Here is a 21,573-nt window from a genome sequence, read left to right as displayed (position 1 = left end):
GTAGAGTTGGTATTTTTATAAGTATAATGTTAGAGATGGAATATTCTCGATAGATTCCGTCAAAATGGAGTCCAAAATGCAACTTTGGAAAAAGGGAGTCCAAACAACAAGTCAATTATACGAAAGGAGGTCCAAACAGCAAATCTCCCTTCTAATTCAATTTCCAATATTTAATGTTAATTTGTTGAAACTAAATTTTATGTGCAAGTTTTGAATTCCCGACTGAAGAGGGCAAGATCGTCTTTTTTGGAAGCAATTCTATCGATTTCTGAACAATTATATTCCCATATGAATATGCACAAATACAAGATATAACACCCAACTAAGAGATTACAATTGATTTAGACAAAGTATATCCACTTTAGTCTCATCTCCCTCCAGCCCAAGTATATTCCCATGTATATAATACAATAAAATGAAATTTTTTTTCTGTTGCAACTACAATGAAAGCTTAGAAGTAAAAGTTTATTTGCTCATATAATATTTTACGCGTATTACATTTGCCTAATTTATTCACTATTAATTTGTGTAACAACACCCTTAACAAGAGAACAGACACGCATTAGTTTATCATATAACAATTCTTTTAATCAAGTAAATAAATGTTTTGGTATAGAACTATAGATAAAATCCATTTACTTTTTCTTAGTGATTTCGCGCGGCATTGAACTCTTCAATCCACCCTTTTATTATTTTTACCTCTTTTGTCCGCTGGTCAACCAACCATTCTGGATCATATTTTGATTTACGGACTATATCCAAGCAATGAGAACCTAGAACATATCAAATAAATTTCATTATTGTTGAATGGTCAAATATATATTAGGAAGAATAATCGAAGTGATTTCATATCTTTAATTTAGAAGTTCTGCATACACGATCCTTTCACAGAAGAAACTAAAATGATAGAATATGTCATGGTGAAGCTAACAATGCTATTTGTGTTAAAAAAAATACTGATGAAGTCAGACACAGAGAAATGAAGTACCATTAGTTGTAACTAGGGAAACCACACTATCTGATATGTTTTCCAACACTCTGTGAAGAACATAGAAATGAATAAATTAGACAAAAATATCTATATAACCTAAAATTTACTAGAAATCAACCATTTTTAACGTAATGTGATACCTATAAACAAGATTGAATGTAATTTTAAGTTTAAGCGATATGAAAGAAAAAATAAATAAACATAAAAACTCGTGAAGAATTTGGTACCCTCCACTGCTGTAAGGATCTTGGAGTCCATTAGAGAATATAATGTTGCTAGCAAAGCTCTGAAGCACCAGCTTTATATCCTGCATATAGTATTCATCAATGTCATGCATCAATTTTGCATATGCCATGTATTGATGTATTTGATTAGTGCTCCTTTGGGAAAAAAAAAATCTCGTGATTAATTTTTAGAAATAAGCAAAAAACCAAACCCGCTTCATCTAACTTTCATTTTTTTTTTTCTGAAATCAAATAGACTCATTAAAAAACACTAAATAAGAACTTACGCGTCCACCATACTCATTTAAGATCCAATGAGGCCTTGGAGAAACACCGTACAATTGTTTGCATGATTCAGAAAATCTCGTAATATTGAAAGCAGATTCTGGAAACATAATATTTTCTTCGTAGCCAATTGGCATCACCATCTCCGTACATGTCTACAACAAATTCTCTTATATAAGTACAACATAATGTAAAACATAAATACGAATGACATTTCAAAAAGAAGATAAAATGTATATTTACCTGCCATTGCCACCCCACATTTGTTTCAGTATGGTATGTGAATTCCTTCATGTCATAACATTTTTGGTTTCCCATGTGAGCAACAACACCGGCCTGGACCCGACTGAGAATATCAGTTCCTTCAGGGGCTTTATTGATTCCGTTACATATATCTGTTACTGCATAATTTGGTGCACGATTATATTGTGCAGATTCCGCGTATATAGAATCTAAGTAGTCCTTCAACTCTTCAATTTTTTCTAATGGACTTGAGAAAAAATTAAAAAAAAAGGCCCAAGTTAGATTCTCATTAAATTTCGAATATTTAATGTTAATTGGGTGAAACTAAATATTACGTGCAAGTCTTGAATTCCCGACTGAGGAGGGCAAGACCGTCTTTTTTGGAAGCAATTTTATCGATTTCAGACCACGACTGTTTTATGACGTCGAAACAATTCTTGCTAACATCCTGTAGTTCAAAAAAAACTTTACTAAGAAGAAAAATAAGTGTGTTTGTCATGATATCAAATTGAAGCTTACTCTAAAATCCTTGGAGACGACCGAATAATATCCATTCTTGGGTGCAATATCATCGAAGTATAATATTGGTGCAGATGATGCTAAAGCGCCGATAGCAACATGAGGATACTTTAACCGAAACCATGATGCAAGCACTACATATATATTTTGGTGTTATTGCCAAAACAGTGACCACAAAACCAGAGATTATATCGAAAATAACAATTGAATGATGACTTACTTCCACCGTAAGATCCTCCGAAAACAATAACAGGAGAAAACTTAGCCGTTAAATTCATCTTTAGACTTATAATGACCTCGGCATAATCCGCCAAAGCTTGAGCTGAGTTGAAGTAGCCCAAGGTACTTGCATTTCTATATGCTTCCTCCCTCGATCCAAACGGTATTGAGTTTCCATAAAATCGGTGCTATAATTTGATCAAAACTTTAATAAAACAATTAGAAAAAATAAATAAATAATGTTTTAAATAGTTTACCTCTATAAAGACAACTAGAGCCTTAAAGGAAGGGGCATGGTCAATAAGGAAACCAATGCCATCAACATCACCATCAATATTACTCTCTTCTCCTAAAAACACAAAGATGGGTGCCCCAATCTTAGCACCACCCCAATATTTAGAGTTGATGACATATTTTTGTTGGAAAGTTGTATAACTCTCTGGTTTATAATTGAAATGATCCAGTGTTTGAGAGTAAAAATAAGTTTGGAAATCTTTGGAAGTATAAGTATCAGAGGTGGAAGACAAGGCATTCAATTGGGCTCTCCCAATTGCACCAAGTTTTATTGGTTTTGAGTACACACATAGTGGTGTTGAGAGTAGAAAAATTAGTAGTAATTGAAGGCAAATTAGTACATAATAAAATCTCTTGGTATTGGTGCTTGTTTCCATCTTCCCGTTCTCTCTCAAGAAAATCATGGGAGTACCTAAGTTTTAAATATTCTATAGAGAAAGAGAGGGGGGGGGGGGGGGGTAGTGGTGGCCAACGGGCCGTGTCGTGCCGGCACGGCCCGTTTGTCAGCCGTGGCGTGTCAGACACGCCACGGCCACGCCAGGCACGGCTTGAGCCGTGCCGTTCCGTGCCGTGCCCAGACCACAAAGGTCTGGGCACAGAAACGGCCCATGGGAACGGCCCACCCGTTCCCGTGGCGTTTCCGTTGCGTTTCTGGCCGTTCCGTGGCGTTTTCGTAGTCGTTCCCGTGGCCGTTCCGTGGCGTTCCCGTAGTCGCTTCCGTGGCTTCGACCCATTCATAAATATTTTTTTACTTGTCAAAAAAAAGTAATAAAAGAAATATACATTTTTTTTCAAGTAAAAAAATTGTGATGTACAAAAACTTTAGAGTCTATGTCATATCTTTGCTTATTTTATTGGAGAAGAGTTGTATAAAGACTCTCCACATTTACTTTATATTTTGTGGTTTAGGTGTGGGACTATCTTTACCACTTTATTTGTTTATTTTTTTGAAAAAAAGTTTTAGTTTGTTTCAACAAAAAAAAATCTAAGTAAAAAAAAAAAAGTAAAACCTCTTTTGTTAAATTCAAATAACTAAATTGGGCCGTTGCTAGCGTGTCGTTGTTGTCGTTTCCGTTCCGTGTCGTTCCGTGCCCATGGGTCGTGCCGTGTACGATCCGTTCCGTGTCGTTCCTGCGTGTCTAATGGGCCGTGTTTAACGGGTCTGGGGCTCTAAAATCCCAGCCCCGACACGGCACGCCAGACCCGTGACGGGTCGGCACGGCACGGAACGGACCGTTCCGTGCCGTTCCGTGTCCTCAAATAAACGGGCCGTGCCGGTCCGTTTCCGTGTCGGCACGGCCCGTTGGCCACCACTACGGGGGGGGGGGGGGGGGGGGGGGGGTAAGGGGTGTAGAGAGAAAGAGAGAGAGGTGGGAAACATATAAGGCTATCTATCACTCATGAGGGACTTATACTCTTATTTATACTTTTATGTAACCATGTGTTTGGAATACAAATAACAATATCTAAACATCTATCACTCACGAGGGTTTTATTATACTCATATAAGGAAGTTCTTTTGTTTGCCAAGTTTTTAGAGTAAATTAGCTTTGCTTTAAGATCACCTCACAACAATATGTAATATCTCGTAATACACACTTATTTTACCAATTAATGTGTTGTAGATATTGATTGCAATTTGTTGTAGCCACATGACTAAGATCGTGAGAGAGAAAAGGAATGAATACAACCTAGTGGTCGTGAATGGCCCCTAGTGGAGTATGTGGTGGCCACATGACTAAGATCAATTGTGACATTATTTGGGTGGAGTGAAATTAAAATTGAAAGTCGCAATTACTAGTAAACATTAGAATATTCTAATTCAAGAAAGATGTGAATGGCGAAAACGATGCTCATTTGGTTTATATAATTATAGAACGTTATATTTGTTACATGTTATTAACTTTTGACTATATTTGATGTCTATACTTTTATTTGTGGTTGTGGAATAGTAGTATTTGTCTAATCTCTATTGATTATTTGTCTACTCTCTATTGATTACTTGTCTTATTCTTTTTTTATGTTGAACTATTACTTGTCTTTTTTTTTTTTTTGTTAAGAGAAACTATTACTTGTCTTATTCTTGATTTTGATATCTATATTTTGTCTTACCTATACCTTCCCCCATAAATTGTTAGGAGTGAGTGAGTGACTACAATCACCGAGACTAAAACTCTTGGTTTTTTTTACATAGGAGTATAAGTTTCACTAGGCCAATGAGGTGTCCTCATGTTAATGATTGTGAATTGTACCATAATATCTTTTCGTACGTTTATTTAACTAGAAAGTTAATTTGTTGTATATATTAATATTGATTTGATGCAGATGATATCAGAGTAGTTTGTAGGGAATAAAATGAACCTAGAGGGGGTGGCTGACAACTGTGAGATAAATTGTGTCATTTTGGGGTGGAGTGAAGTACACGTACCCACACTAACGAGACATGAAAGATAATGCCTCTACCGATACTAGTCAACATTTGAATCTTGTTCTTCAGAAATTTGTAGATCACCAAGATGTCCATGGGCCTGGCCCATGGTAAAAGGATAACTTCAGTTCATAATGATGCCTATGTTTAATCAACACATTCAATTAACATTACCCATTTTTGTTAAAGGTCAACTATTCAGAGAATCGAATACTGATGAAGTGATTTTCAGCCGCCCGATACAATAAGAGTCACAGTCACAACAGAGATGTGGAATAGTGGACCCGTTGATCTCAGTCACTCACCCTTTTTTGGGTGACTTTGAGGAAAAGGTTGTTGCTAGTGTCCAGAAGAAAGCATAAAACCTGGTCTGAGATTCTTATTGTTTTTGTTAGTAGTGGTCGGGTGGGGCCCCGGCCCAATACATAGTGGAGAATAGTTGACCGGACCCCTTCTTATTGTGTCTTAGACGATTTATAATGTGTTAAACGTGCACCATGTTTGTTGGTTTCACACAAAATCCCTAAATTGTGAATTTATTTTTTTTAGAATTTTTGGGCTTATAGTCCAAAAAGAGGGTCCTAATAGTAGATATAATCCTCTCTAATCCTATAAAGGGGTTTAAAACCAAAAAAATACTATAAATGGATATTTAGTCCATTTGGTCTCATCTAGAGAGAAAACACAAATCTCTAAAATAAATATTATTTTATAATCTCTAATCTAACCTTTTCATATTTTATAACTGATTTACCTTCGAAATCTATCCATATCTTTTTCCATATTTATCTCCCATATTTCTCTTCAATCATGTTTCTATTCAAAGTAAGGATATCTTCATTATTTTCAGTAACAGAAACTCTTTATTTGATCTCTCTAAAACCGATTCAGTTGACAAACCTCCATTAAAGTCAGAAAATCTTCTTTTTCTACATTATATTGCTGTCCAAATTCATCATTTATCAGGTTTAATACTTTCGAAATCTTTATAAACACCATTGTTAATATCTAATATTTCTTCTTATAACTAAAACCCTAATTATTTCGCTCTATTATTAAACGTATCAGATTTATGATACATATTTATAAGATCTGTTTACTAATTCATTAACTTCGAATGTATGATGTTTATTTTCTCTCTCTAAAATTTTCATAACTGTTTAAGATCTTTATGTTTATTCCTTATTCAATGATTCATAACTAAAACCCTAAAATTTTCATAACTGTTTAAGATCTTTATGTTTATTCCTTATTCAATGATTCTTTCAAAGTTAGTATGTTATGTTTGCATCCAGTGATAATATCATATTTCTTTAGATCTATGTTTAATCTTCTGTTGTTTCTGATATTTCGTGAGATCAGATTATCAATCATCAATCGAATGTTTGATGTTTATTTTCTTTCGCTCTCTTAAAATTTCATTTATGTTTTAACATTATTGCAATCAATCATCATAGCAGATATATTTAGATTTGTAGTTTAAGCTTAATGATATTCTCATTTTTTTTCTTCAGATATGGTTTTCAATCCATACGGATTTATGAAACATTTGTTCTTTCGTACGCTTACTCATAACAGAATTTAAAGTACATGTACTTTATCGTAAATTACCACAATTTATAGTAAATTATGGGTAATTTATAGAACATTACCCGTGCTTTAACACCAAAACAGTACTCATTTCAGTAGTAGAAATACTTCGCTTTACTATCAAATTTCGTGTACTTTGCAATAAAGTATATATAATTTACGAATATCTTCATGTTCTTACCATTATGTATATAATTTACGTATAAGTGCACATAAATTATGTACTATTTATTTACACATTACGTCATAAAAGCACAACAAATGTTATATATACATACTAGGTATGACCCGTGCCGGCGGCACGGATGATGTATAAAATTTTGTAAAGACATTGATTAGCTCATTTTTAATAAATATAAATGACGAAAAAAAAATCAGCAAATGCATCCAACTATATTTCTATCACCTTATGCGCAACAAACTTGGCACTTTTGTAAACCACGTTGATTAGCTCAAATCTTGAAACAACTATATCTCTGAGCAATCAACATAAATTCTAAGATAACGAAGAAGACCTCATTACAAAAACAACATCGAATGAAAATAGAAATGAAAATCATATAACAAAAAATCCTAAACGAAGAGGTGGAGAGAAAAATACCTATGACTTCACAAGAGCAGCGTGAGTTATTTCTGGAAGAACGAACCGTAACGCAAATTGTGGAAGGAGCGAGAGAATTACTCGGAGAAGAAAGACTCCCAAAATTCTGATCAATACATTTTCAAATCACTAATTTTTCTTTTCATTAAATTCTCCGTATTGAAATTCCAATTTAGGGAGTAAGAAATATGAACAAAGGAAGTTTATCGAATGATTATGTTAGGTGACAAAATGTGTTTAAAAATTCCATTATATGTTCTTTGGTTCAATGAAGAAATATGAAGAGAAAAGATCCTGAGAGAAAGGGAAGAATAAGTATGGTTGTAGGGGAGAGAATTTATCAATAAATTTAATTCTCTGTATGGTTCGATGAGGAAATATAAAGAGAGATAAAGTTGAATAGATAGTAGAATGAATTCGTTGGGAGGGGAGATAATAGATTGAATAATTCAATTATTTGTTTTCCAGTTGGGCGAAAAAATATGAAGACAAAAGATGAGACAATTGAAGATGGGATCCAAGAAAGATGGCTTGCAAACATAAAATTTGTGTTACGGTTATCTGAAATGCGGTTAATGAACATGTGTAGCCAATATTGGGGAGGTTAAACTACTATAAACCAATAGAAATGGACTAACAACCCCACCTAATGATATTTACTCACATTGTGCCAACATTATTAAAATACAAAAGTACACAAATTGGATATTAAAAAGAGTTACAACTCCGACAACCACAAAGAAAAAAAGTTCTCGATATTCTCTACATCTCGTTTGTCTCTGGAGAAAGAACAACACCTTTGAGGTACGTTTGTGTCTGTAACTCATAAAATTTATAGGAACTTGCACATAGAAATATAACCACCAGTAACTCTGTGATGTCTAACTTCTGGTCTGGAATGAGAAAATTAGTGCAAAATTTTCTAATTATCGCAAATTGGGAGACAATGGAGAATGACAACTAATAAATTGAAATCTGACATTTACAAGAGATATAAAATTATTGAAGAGTTGCCACTTACAAGTTCCGAGATAGAAGATTAACGAAGATAAATTTAAACCTACTTATATGTGCATCAAGTAATGAGCCCAACTGCAAACTTGAAATTACAAGTGGAGGGATACAAAATTATCTTAAGATAAAAAGGTTCTTATAATGGATAAAAATTTAAGATAAAAAGGTTCTTATGATTTTTTGCTATGCTAACTGATACAAAAACCTGCTTGAAAAACAACCTATAGATATACTTCATATGATGGATGAGAAAGATCACAAACACAATAATCTACTTAAAAAAAAGAAATTCAAAAGACAAAATAATGTAAAAGTTTCCACCTTCTTCACTTTCTGATATTTCTGTTTATTTTCAACCATCAATCCTTCTCGCATCTATAAAATAAAAACACCATGTAAAGAGAAAATAATCAACAATTTATCAAAAGATTAAGTTGAGATAAATTGAATAATCTATCTTTGGTGTTTCTTACCAAGAAACGTAGAGATCTTGTCTAACGATTCTATAAACCCAAACTATCTTGGACTTTCATAGCATATATGAGTAATCGATTTTCTGACACCATTGGTCGAGTCCAAAATCACTCAGAACTTCAAAAGCAACCTAAAAAATCATCGAAAGATTAAAACCATAATTATCTAATTAAGATCATGTAGATACTGACTTTAAAATCTAATAAGAAGATCTTTTTGTAAATCCATTTAAACTCATAAGAACAATAGAGAGCTTCCAATAAGTCTTCATTGGATGATGGATTCATCATCTGTTTTGTGGTTTTGCACAAAACCATGAACAAAAGCGAAATGCCAACCACAACTAAAACCAAAAAAGAAAATCAAAATACAAATATGTAAAGAAAGCCTAAATGAAATTCAAACATATTGATTAATATTTAGGGAGAAGACAAAAGTAATAATACCTGAATAGAAGTTGAGAAAAGGTATAGGCCTATAGGCATCTTGTAAGGCCAATTTGAAGTCTAAATAATGATTTTGGTGCAAGAGTTGTCATTGTTCCCAAGCCAAACTATAAGAAATGTTAAGTTTCCTAAGAAGATAACTCAATAATAGAATATATATATATATATATATATATATATATATATATATATATATATATATACAGAATATCACTTTTTCTTTAAGTCCAAAAATCGCCAGAACCTGCATACAAGTTACATTGTCAGAACCTTTCAAACAAAAGGACTACAATGAAAGAAAGTTAACCGAAAGTGGGGTAAAACCCAAACCCTAAAATATATGGGCTAAGGACACGGCCAAAAGATGGGCAACTTCATTACAACCCCTTGGTCAGTATATAGCGTTGCTAGGGTAGATCTATACCGTCCACGTAGCATTATCACATCAGTAAGTGACCTCCACGGGCATCTAAATCACCGTTGGATAAGAGATTAACATAAGCCCTAGAATCAGTCTCCAATATAAAAGCTTCTAAATCAAGTCTGTAGCCAACTCGAACCCTAAACGGATTACCATCAACTCCTCACTATGAAGCGGCGAAAATGGGGGGGAACCTCCATTGTTTACTCCAAACGATGTTACCTTGATCGTCTCTAGCTAAAGCCGCAGCTAAAGCCTCACCTTCTAGATAAGAGCCATCAATGTTAATCTTCAAAGTTCTTCCCGGATGGGGAAGCCACAAGTCATCCGACACCGACTACTTTTGACTAAATGAATCACTGTATTTTTAAATAGAAGTAATTAGATGAGATTGAAATGTTGTCGGAAAGATGAACCATTTACAGTTTCCCTTTGTTTTTTAACAACAATGACACAATTCTCATTTCCTATATCAAACCCAACCACACTCATATCTACCGTTCTAAACTAACAAGTGTTTTTAAAATTAAATGCAAACAACACCAAATGACAGTTAACACTACGGATGATTCATTCTAATGTTCTTTATCACTACCCAACTTCTTCACTTCTATCCACAGTTTCACAATCACAAACCCTAAATAATCCTCTGTACCAAAATAAAAGAACCCCAATAATCATCAATTCTCATCTAAAAGAACCCTAAATTTCACAAATTACAAGTAATACGAAGAGAATAATTAAGTACCTGGGGTTTATCTCTAAGAAGTGAGAATTGGTTCAACAGACTATCGTGAAAGGAAAATCAGACTGAGAAGGCACTATTAAGGTTTAGATACATATTCATCCATACCCAAAGTATCTCTAATAACAACAAATTTGAAACTAAATACATATATTATAATCGAAATACAACAACTTTCATTCAAGTAAGAACAAAGAAACAAAAAAAAAATAGATCCAAGAAACGAAGACCAAAATGAAGAAAATTGAAATTAGATCCTGTACCTGTCTTAATTAAATGGAAACCCTAAAAATCCTTTGAGAAGAAATATTCACAGATCATAAGAGTAAGAAGATGAAGAAAAGGGGGTTTCATCGAGATAAAGAACCTCTTTGTATCATTTTGTTATGTCTTTCTCTCTTTCTACATTTTTTTCATTCAGAATGCAAATGTGGACAGTCATGAGATGGAAGAAAAAGAACAAAAATGATGCTATGCCCGGCCTGAATCCCGGCCGAATCCCGGCCGGGTGAGTTGGCACTCCAGCCGGGCATAGCTGGTGACGTGTTATGCTCGGTAAATGAGTTTTACCCATCTTTATGATTTAGTCCCTCAGAGTTTAGTCGTTTTGAGTTGAGGACTTTTATTTAATGCCCGGCCAAACTCAGAAGCATATCGATTTATAGACTAAAACTAGGGTAAAATTGATGTTCGAGTTCTTCCTCTTTCTTTAACGACTTTGAACTCGATTTCGTCAGGAAACCTAGCCAGGGTTCTTCGTCCGAGACCTTCAAACATCAAGAACAACATTTTGGTATTTGATTTTCGATTTTTTGCTTTGGAATGAATCAACTCGCCAACAAAGATCGAGGTAAACAAAAAATCTTCTTTCTCTTTCAATCTCTCTTACCTCTTTTTCTTTGTTAACTGTCAAGTTTCTAACACTCTTTCTCTCTTTCTCTATCTACAAACCTAAGCTCGAATCTGGGATAAGTCGAAGCTCGGTTTTCTGGACCGAGAACACCTCTTAACAACAACTTGGTTTAAAAGTTTGAAGGTACTCTGCTAACCCTTTTCAATTCAAATGTGTTTGATCTTAATATGTTTAAGTTGTCTTGAATTACTTTGTTGCAATTAAGATGTAATGGGGTTTTTGTTTTCTAATTCAGTTGCATTTTGTGAGGTTTTGTTGCTAATTAGTTTTTGTTGCTATATTTTATGGGTTTTTCGCTTTTTGTTTTCTGCTAATGAAAGATGTAGCTTCTCGGTTGGCTGAGGAATGTGGCTAGGTTGAAGATGAAAGATGTAGCTTCATGGTTAGCTGAGGAATGTGGCTAGGTTGAAGATGAAAGATGTAGCTTCTCAGTTGGCTGAGAGAGGCATTGCTTTAGCCATGTCTGATGCGGCACTAGACGTGGTTCTGACTGAAAGTTATGATCTTGTACGTTGTGTTTGTGTGGTTGCAGGTGTATGGTGCAAGACCAATAAGAAGATGGTTAGAGAAGAAAGTGGTAACCCAACTATCTAAGATGCTAGTAAGAGAGGAAATCGACAGAACTCAACTGTGCATATCGATGGTGGGGCTAGTGGTAAAGAACTTGTTTACCGAGTAGAGAAAAACGGAGGACTAGTGAATGCAAGTACAGGGAAGATATATTGATAGAGATTCCAAATGGATTGAGGGATAATGAATCGGCTGCATCACAAGCTGTGAAGAAGATGAAGATAGAAGAGATAGATGCAGACGAAGATATGGAAGGCTAAAGTAGTTGTTAAGAGATGTTTCAGTTGGGCAAATTTCCTCTTGTTTGTGTTTTTTTAAGACTATTGTGTGTGTTCTCCTTTTCTAGTTTTGATTTTGTGTTTTGTTGCTCTAATTGGATCAGAATGACTTCAATGTGTCTGAAGGTGGTGTTTTGTTAAGGAAGTTATATGAATAAAATTTGGTTGAATTACTTCTTAAATTTGAGGTCCAAAGTGTTTTCTGTCTTACCGTTCTTGTTAAAACCTCACCACTTTCCTTCTGAGCCATAGGGCTTCACCACCTCTTTGACCATCTCTCTTCTATATGGTCTATTCGCACCCTTTTCAAAGGTTAGGAACTTAGGACTATAGATAGTATCAGAGAATGGTATAGGAGCTCAGTAACTAAATCCAAGTCCCGTCTATCCCCGAGCATACTAGCGAGGTTTGGATCCCCTTGTGTGAGAATACGTACTAATTAAACCAAGTGTGCTTTCATATTATTCTTATGGGTAAGTAAATGCTCGAAAGGTTGAAAAAAGAGAAACCAAATCCTTGAGTGAAAGCCTAAAAGCCGACACTCTCTTCCTTGAACTAGTTCACATTTTCTTGGTGTTTTTCAAACAGGCTCGAAATTTTTTTTATGAAGTAATTTATATACATATTCTTAATACAACGAAGAATTAATGAGGAAAACTTTTTTAAATCATCTAATTTTAATAGTTCAGTTATCTGTACAAAGCCTTCATTTTAGCATAAATTTCACACAAGTTTACATGGTTGGAAGGATTCTCCTATTGAACAACTTAACATGGCTTTGTCTTTTTTATTTTGTTGAACTATTACATGGCTTTGTCAGTCCTTCAAAATCTTGAACTTCAGCTCATACCCTCTTCCAATAATCCTCTCATGAACAATGTACTTCAAAATCAGATCAACCCACAAATTCCAATAAAAATGGCTTTAGTGGGATGTATTGTAGTACTCGGAGGGACTCGTATTTATCGATGAAATGCTGCTTCAAGGATGAAAGAACAAGCAAGGGTGCCATGGTTGAGAAGGCATTCGCTGAAGAAGCTAGACAACAAGCAAAGAGACATAATTAGCAAAACAAGAATTTGCCAATGCCAAGAGAGATAGACAACAAAATCAGGAATTCAGGATGAACTTGATAAAGCTCAAATTATCAAAGAACATGCATCAAAGCAAATCAATCCATAGAATCAAAGTGAAGTATAATAGCAATAGTCAGAGAATGAAGAAGAAAACCGATTTTTTGCAACCTGGATCTGATTTTATGAAGCCCTTGGTGGTGATTGCAGGCCAAAATCGAGTGAAACCCTCATAATTTCGAGCGGTTGTCGTTGTAGGGAGAAGGTATTGGACTAGCCAGGCGGTGCTTTAGGGAACGTTCCTATCGGTGGCGGTTGTCGTAAGAACAAGAGAATTATCACAAAATCAAGTTCTAGAAATGATTCATCATCAATAGATTACTCTATATCTCCTTCTTCATCAGAAAATATTAGTGGGTTGAAGTTTTTCCTAGTATTTCATCTCCTTCTATATGGAGTTTCAACTTGGTGGTGGTGGTGGTGTTGGTGGACTACCTTTTTCATCAAGACTAATTACTACTAATGGGGTTTATAATCAGTTTCTTCCATATGGAGATCAAAATCCTAACACTAGTTCTACTTCAATAACTATAAATAATCTTTCTTTTATGGGTTAGCAAAGAGAAAGAAGTAAGAGAGATAAATAAAGATAGAAGAAGAGGTTAGAATCTTACATAGTCTGATGAAAGAGGGAAGAATGAAGAACCCTACCTTTTGCTCCCAAATTTCCTCTTTCTGGGCAAAATCGATTTTGCCCTAGCTTTTGAGTTTCCTGGGGTTAGAATGGAGTGAAGAAGCAAAATTGAGTGCTTTTGAACTAAAAACCACAACTCAAAAGGGGAAAGGAAGAGGGGAGCAAAATCGATTTTGCTGTTGGACGAAGTGGCTGAATCCCGTGTTTTGATTAAAATGGAGAATGGCCTCAACTCAAAAGACCTAAAACTTGAGGGACCAATTTGTAAAATTCCAAAAACTACCCTATCCCTCATCCCACGTCATGATGCTATGCCCGGTGCCCGGTTGGACTGCCAACTCGGCTGGCCGGGATTCAGGCCGGGATTCAGCCGGGCATAGCATCATTTTTGGAAAAAGAAACGAAGAGTTTTAGGCTATGTCCCTAGAAGATGGAAGAGGTTAAAAAAAGGAGTATTAATGGGAGAAGGCAAAGGATTTGTAACAGATTGAGGACATTTTCTTTTAATGGGTTGGACGGTGGTAGGGAAGTGGCAGATGGATTTTGATCTAGCAATGTCCAATCAGCACCAATGAATATTTTTTTTTTATCCTAGTCAGATGCATTAATTTTGTCCTAGTCAGCACTAACAAGTCCTGTTTTGTTATATATATATATGAAGAGAGAGAAAAAGAGAAAGGGGTTTGATTACCAGGTAAATCCTAAGATTCAAATTTACAAATATCAACTTCTCGAATAACATCATCACATTTCTCTAAATCACCATTGATTTTCTTCTTTAGATAGTGAGATATTAGTTCTACATTTGTTTGTGAAAACCCTAAACCCTGGAAATATACTTGAAAACTCCGTTCAATTTGAACTTGGATTTCTTTCCCCAAATCCATCCATTTTTGTTGGTTCATTAAATAAGACCGGATACAGAGAAAAAGAATTCTTTGGAATGGGTTCTTTAATTATTCCAGAGGGATACTATTTTCTTTTCTTCACTCTTCAAGCTTTGTTTCTTTCTTCCTGTTTCTCTCTCTATTCCGTTGGGCTCTTATCTATTTGGATGATCCAAAAAGAGGAAGAAGATTGAGACAAGAAAAAGGTTTTGGAATGCTTCACTCGTTTCAATACTTCTGCTTTTCTTCGTTCTAATGGCGAGTCAAGAGCCAAGAAAGGTTTTAGAGAGAGAAAGTAAATAGGAGAGAAGGCCATGGGTTCCCAACTGTATGTAAGGGCAAGGTGGAAATTTTTCAAAGTACAACTTTAGAGAAGGAATATTCCTGGGTGATTCCGTCAAAAGGGGGTCCAAAGTGCAACACTGGAAAAAGAGACTCCAAATAACGATTCAATTATAGGAAAGAGGGTCCAAACAACAAATCTCCTTTTTCACTATTGTATTTGTTAATGGTCCTCAGATAAATTAGTGTTAATATTCAAGTCCTTATTGTGTTGTCACCTTATTAAATTAAAATCAGTTAAGTCAAACATAGTTGACTTGCATCGTATCCTAAAATAATTGTTCGTATAAGAAAGTTAATTGTCCACGTATTGGCCACTATGATAACTACTTTCATGCAGACTCAGATTCCGGAGAATGTGTCCAACCACTGCACCAAAGGGCGGTTGACGGGTACTCACAAACCAACTCTACATATGGAAGCTTTTGTGAGTACCCGTCAACCGCCCTTTGGTGCAGTGGTTGGACACATTCTCCGGAATCTGAGTCTGCATGAAAGTAGTTATCATAGTGGCCAATACGTGGACAATTAACTTTCTTATACGAACAATTATTTTAGGGCCGGTAATTATAAGGCCCAAAATGGGGAAGTTAAAGAGAATCAGGCCCAATACTAAATAATAATGAGGAAAAAACCCAGTAGGTAAAAATACAATTTTACCCTCCAAAATGAAATTTTCCGTCCAAATCAACGTCAAAAACAATTTTGAACATTTCTGAACAATTCTTGGTTTGCTCTCAAAAATTTTGTAAATTTATGAACAAATCTTAGTTTGTCTCAACAATTTGTAAATTTTTGAACAAATTCGTTTTTGCTTAGACATTGCTTTGCCAAAATGTTTCGCATTTTTTTCTTTTGCATTTTACATAGACAAACTAACACAAACATTTTGGCTACAACATTTTTCGATTTGTCTTGTGAAAAAATAAATGGTTTCCGCATTTTTTGTTTTGCTTTCGACATAAATATAAAGACTAAAGCATTTTTTTATTTGTCCTTTACAAAAATTAAAATGTTATACATATTATCCTTTGTATTTAACAAATCCGTTAACGAACAAATAATAGTTTGACTAATACATTATATATGTTGTTAAGAACATAATTATATATGACGCCAACATTTTATAATAAGTCGGGACATTATTATAGATATTGTCAACATTTTATAACAACACAATGATATATGTTGTCAACATATAAGGGTAAAAATGGAATTATGAAAAAAATATGTTGTCTTGTTAACAACATAATTACATATGTTGTGAACATTTTGAAAAGTGTTCAAAAAATTGGTCTTTTTGACATTATTATTTTTGAGTGGGTTTTTTTCCTATTACGGTCTAGATTTTTGGGTTTTTCACTCATTTTTTATTACCCTTTTAGGGGAAAAAAATAGAGTGATTATCAATATTAATAGCTTACGTATTCTTATCTCTTTCCGTCCGTCCATACGAGTGTTCTTCTGAAGTACCAACTAAAATCGTCTTCCCAATCCAGCCTGGTAGATATTTTCTCACTCTTCATCACGAGTTTCCATTACTATGGTTTCAATCAATAACATTAGTTTGAATCTTTGAAATGCCTAATCCTTCTGATACTTTGATATTCAAAGGACTTACTTTTACAAATGATTTTGATTTATAAGTTCAAAATCTGGTCTCATTTGCTTGATGTATGAGTTTTCTTCTCAAGTTTCTACCTATGTAATGTGAATGGGCAAAGGTGTTTGAATAAATGCTACTGAGATACTTCAATAGAGTATTTAGATTAGGGTTTTACTAGAATTCAGTTGCAAACAAACATTACCCCTTTTCTAGTTTCCTTGGGTCATACTTGGATTCTCATCCTGCTATAAAGCAAATATTAACATTTAAATGTTTACTCCATGTACTAGTAGTTTTTCATTCAATCATCATTGATTACAAAATTGATACTTCCTAGTTCCTAGTCAAATTTTCTTTAAATAGGCGAAGAGGCCATTACTTCAACTTCTTTACACGCAGATCATGAATTTTGGTATCTATATTAATATTGTGCAAGAAGACATTGCTTTTGCAGTTTGCTAATTCAAATTGACGGGTAGTATCAAATTGGTATATTTTTGTTGTGATATGTGTCTATATATAGATATGTATGCATATGAAATGTTTATATCTTCTTATATTTGTATCTTTCATTGCTATGTTTTATAAATGGAATTGTCACTATTAAGAAAAGACGTCACCCATTCGTCTTTTTGTTTTAAGGATGATTTCAACCATTTATTTACATAACATGCATGCAACGAAGTTTTACATACAATTCACAAGATGCACATATTTAATCTTTAACTTTTAAGTTGAGGCTGACCATCAAATTCATAGTTATGTCATGATTTCAGATGTACTTTCAAAACAAATTAATTGTTATTTAATTAGGCAATTGTGTTTGTATTCGATTTTCAGTTCTAATAATCTCTCTGTCTCTCTCTCTCTAACCAGGGGATATGCGGAAGAAATGTTTGTAGTGTGAGACCTACTAGGCATGTGTAGTGGACTCATAGTATGAAACAGGATTTAATACCGTGAAGCAAAACCATGAGCATCAGAGTATCAATCTCATCCTTCATTCCACTTCCCAACAAAAATATCTCTATCGTATATCGTCTCGCCAAGTTTCCGTCGTTCCATGTTTTCCATAAGCCGGGACAAGCTTCGACCCCAGCGAATCTCATATGCCTTCATCCCTCCACCATCTCCTTCAGGACCTCCACCAAGGTCCAGTGTGGACTACATTTCTCCGACTCTGATCAAGGCATAACACTTTTGCAGGATCTAGGGGCCACGAGTCTGGTTATTGCTGGAGCATATGCTCTTGTTCGAGTTTTTGATGAGCTGACCAAAAGAAAAGTCATCAAGCAGGTTAGCTCTCCCCCCTCCTCTCCAGTGTGTTTGTAGTATGTATTCATATTGTCTTAACTGTAGATAGGGTTCTTTGGTTTAAGCCTGTCAATTTACTTCAATCGAAGGTTTCAATGACTAGAGATCTCTATCAAAATGAGTATTATTATGTTAGTTTACTAATCAGTTGAGCAACTCAAACTTTTACCAGGACCAAGCAAAGGTCTTAAATGTAGGTAGGATCCCACCGTATATGTATCATCATTTCAGGATACACAGCTCGTGCATTTTTTTTCTTTAAAGGATAAACAAATTCTTCTTGATTCCTAAATCTGAGAAAGTCAGCATGTTGAACTACAAGGTTCTTTTGTCAGCAGTACAATGCTGCCTTATAAGAATTTAATGGTTGTATATGGCCTGTTGTTATTACTCTACTTGAAGTTACTGGACTTGGAACCTTTAGTACCTAGATTTTGCTGTAAATTGGGAGGCCTTAATCATAACTTTGTAATTTGGGTTTTTTCAGTCTTTGGACTGTCTCAGGGACCACTTTTTGTAGTTTCTTAGGCCTTTCTATCTTTCCCCTCTCTTTATTCAATCAAATTTTTCCAAAAAAAAAGTTCTACTTGAAGTTGAAACGACCACACTAAGAATCCAACATGGCCCATTCATTTGTGCCTACCCAGTGATTTTGATTCTGACTTCTAAAATGTGGTCGTAATTCCCTAAACCTATATAGAACATTATTTTGTACTCAATTATGTTTTCGAGCTTCAGAGATATACAAAAATGATTAGGTTGGTGTACAGTTTGATGATTGTTAATGATATAAGAAATGGCAACATATATGTTGATATTACATGACAATTGGGCTTAACCCATTTTTTACCCAGTGACCCATATCCAGTCTATTTTCATGTGATAACCAGTAAGTTCGTTCTTTTTATATCTCAATCATTACATTATTTTTCCGACTCTGACTGATTCAAATTGGATAATAACTTTTATTGATTCATCACTTCTCTCCCATTTAGAGCAGAGTTTGAGCAGAAAACTGGTCCATATTCTGTCTGGATTGCTATTCTTGTCTTGCTGGCCAATCTTCAGGTATCCTTTCCCCACTTGATTTTACAACTCTGAGAGGCTCGCTACTTTTATTGATTGTATATTTTTCTTATTCTCGTTACTAAATTTTATCAATTTAATCCTAAATAGCAACTCTGTAGAGGCTCGCTACTTTGCTGCTTTTGTTCCGTTCGTGAATTGTTTAAGGCTTGTCATGAATGGTTTATCACTCACTACAGATGAAGGTCTTGTTAAATCCGTTACTCGTGAAGGGAATCCAAAGTAATTGACTTATCATCATCACAAAAATGTCTTCCTCGTCAAAACAATTGAGCAATTTAAATTTATCTTGAATTTGTTCGTACTGGCAGGGAATTGCTAAAGGGTCCTCTTTTTTACGTTCTTATACTAATTCTCTCTGCTGTCATCTTTTGGCGGGATTCTCCGGTTGGAATAATGTCATTGGCTATGATGTGTGGTGGAGATGGTAATTTACACCTGTCTTTTAAAAAAAGTTTGCTCATTCTTATGTTCAATACTTCACCGTTAATTTGGCTCTTTAACAGGATTTGCTGATATAATTGGGAGAAAATTCGGGAAACTAAAACTTCCATATAACCAACAAAAGAGCTGGGCTGGAAGCATCTCCATGTTTACATTTGGCTTCTTGGTTTCCATCGTGTAGGTTACATCACCACAAATCTAAGTAGTTGGGCTTGGGACTGAGGACTTGGGTTTGGCTTGGCCAAGCCCGATCTCTTTACCAGTCCAGTGACTCAGGTGTCACCTGACTGAAAACTCAGCTCAACAAACTCTAGTTTATGTATATATATATATGTGGAAAATAAAAAAGGCCGAGGTTGGGAGACTCAGCCGTGTTTCACTAATTCGGAAGGCTCGCGCTAGAGCGACCACTAAGCGGGCGGGCTCATGACTTCCTCGCGAACCCGGCTTCCTACGCACCATTTCCAGCTAACCAAAATATGAAAAAGTAGTTTATGTGTTTACGGACACTCATTCTTGATTTTCAGGGCATTAATAAGTTTGCTCACATTTAGATGATTCTCATTCATTTCTACAGGATGCTGTACTATTTCTCGGCTCTGGGATACTTCAAGTTAGATTTGTCAAATATGGTCGGGCAAGTCGCCTTAGTGTCGTTAGTGGCGACAGTGGTGGAATCCCTCCCAACTACGGAGGTACTAGATGATAACATATCCGTTCCTCTATCAACCATGTTAGTTGCAGTTATGTTGTTTAGTTAAGAATCCTTTGGCGCAATGTGGTGAGGGTAATGAAATACTTCTAGTTGACTCGCGAAATATGGTCAGGGTAATGAAACCCGCGGATAATTTTTAGTTTGGATCATGGCCTCAAGGAATTGGCATGTTGGCCCACCAATGTTGTCTAAAGCTTCATGTCTCTGTAGGAACTATTGTTCTTGTAATAGCATAATGAAATTGTAACATAGTTGACTTGAACCATGAAGCTTGTACCATATTACTTTCAAGTAAATCAAATGACTTTCAACAAAAAAAAAAAAAAAGTAAATCAAATGATGGTCATGGAAATTCTGAGACAAATTAGACCAAATGTATCATTTGATTGATTTAGCAATACTTTCTGAAGGTGGCCACATAACTACGTCATATGGCATAGACATATCTGGAAGATGTAGTGCCATTACAAATGCCACAAGCCCTTCATACTTGGAGAGATGGAATAAACTAATAAACAGTTAATGGCTATGAAGGACTACAAGAAACTACCATTATTTTATATAGGGTTATTTTCCGAATGGCCCCCAACTTTGTGACCAGCTTCTTGCCTGGCCCCCTACTTTAGCAATAATTCTCGTAAGATTTCTTTTTTCCGTTATCTTTAACATTCCGTTACTTTCTCTCCTCCATCTCATTTTCTCTCTCTGCGAAATCATTTCAGCATGCCACATCATCATCTTCACTGGTGAAGGTCGCCGGCCAACCAATTTTTCGGTTGGCGACCTTCAAACATAAAAATAAATAAATTAAACTCTTCTCTCTCTAGATCTGGTGAATCAGATCTGGTTCACCAGATCAATGGAATGCGAACAGACGCAGGCCATTGATCTGATTCACAAGATCTGGTTCACCAGATCTAGAGAGAAAAGAAGGTTAAAATTTTTTTTTAAGAGACAGAATAAAAAAAAATTGAAGGTCGCGTCTGGAGTGTCCAGGGGCAACTCGGACGTGTCTAGGACGCGTCCAACACGTCCAATGCCTCTCAGACTTGGAGTCCGAGAGGGAGCACATTGCTCCGACGCAAGTCAAAGGATTTTGACCAAGTTTGACTTGAGTCCTTTTTCGTGTTAGACTTTGACCTGTTGGGCCTTGACTC

General features: G+C 35.2%; 2 protein-coding genes and 2 long non-coding RNA genes across 7 annotated transcripts; 2 read left to right on the top strand and 2 right to left on the bottom strand.

Annotated features, from left to right (window-relative positions):
• Positions 1-446: 446 nt before the first annotated feature.
• LOC147568044 (Serine carboxypeptidase S28 family protein) lies at positions 447-3,211 on the bottom strand. Its single transcript, XM_086654492.1, has 9 exons — positions 2,739-3,211; positions 2,483-2,669; positions 2,263-2,396; positions 2,079-2,191; positions 1,744-1,990; positions 1,503-1,655; positions 1,219-1,298; positions 989-1,038; positions 447-773 (listed from the first exon to the last, which is right to left on the bottom strand). Exons 1-9 carry the CDS (start codon positions 3,177-3,179, stop codon positions 646-648), a joined length of 1,533 nt encoding a protein of 510 aa, XP_086510618.1. The 5' UTR covers positions 3,180-3,211; the 3' UTR covers positions 447-645.
• A 5,266-nt stretch (positions 3,212-8,477) lies between these two features.
• Positions 8,478-10,941, bottom strand: LOC147568043 (uncharacterized). The gene is made up of 4 exons (XR_015230945.1): positions 10,758-10,941; positions 9,329-9,572; positions 8,882-9,012; positions 8,478-8,783 (listed from the first exon to the last, which is right to left on the bottom strand). It is a non-coding gene; the product is annotated as an uncharacterized LOC147568043 (long non-coding RNA).
• Positions 10,942-11,147: 206 nt separating this feature from the next.
• Positions 11,148-12,437, top strand: LOC147568042 (uncharacterized). The gene is made up of 2 exons (XR_015230944.1): positions 11,148-11,530; positions 11,728-12,437. It is a non-coding gene; the product is annotated as an uncharacterized LOC147568042 (long non-coding RNA).
• A 4,187-nt stretch (positions 12,438-16,624) lies between these two features.
• VTE5 (phytol kinase 1 VTE5) lies at positions 16,625-20,780 on the top strand. 4 transcript variants are annotated; one of them, XM_086654490.1, is made up of 8 exons: positions 16,645-16,754; positions 17,734-17,841; positions 18,064-18,153; positions 19,172-19,239; positions 19,348-19,479; positions 19,569-19,684; positions 19,764-19,878; positions 20,279-20,780. In XM_086654490.1, the coding sequence occupies exons 2-8, from the start codon at positions 17,830-17,832 to the stop codon at positions 20,460-20,462; spliced, it is 717 nt and encodes a 238-aa protein (XP_086510616.1). In that variant the 5' UTR covers positions 16,645-16,754; positions 17,734-17,829; the 3' UTR covers positions 20,463-20,780. The 4 variants fall into 4 exon arrangements, with proteins under 4 accessions (XP_086510614.1, XP_086510616.1, XP_086510617.1 ...); XM_086654491.1 differs by lacking the exon at positions 16,645-16,754 and adding an exon at positions 17,236-17,346; XM_086654488.1 differs by having other exon boundaries at positions 16,625-16,754; positions 17,734-18,153.
• Positions 20,781-21,573: the final 793 nt, after the last annotated feature.

The sequence above is a fragment of the Eschscholzia californica genome, unplaced genomic scaffold (genome assembly GCF_041429995.1).
Source record: "Eschscholzia californica isolate CP2 unplaced genomic scaffold, dmEscCali1.0.p SCAF_1, whole genome shotgun sequence".
NCBI classification, from domain to species: domain Eukaryota; kingdom Viridiplantae; phylum Streptophyta; class Magnoliopsida; order Ranunculales; family Papaveraceae; genus Eschscholzia; species Eschscholzia californica.
This window is presented reverse-complemented; position numbering and strand designations above follow the sequence as displayed.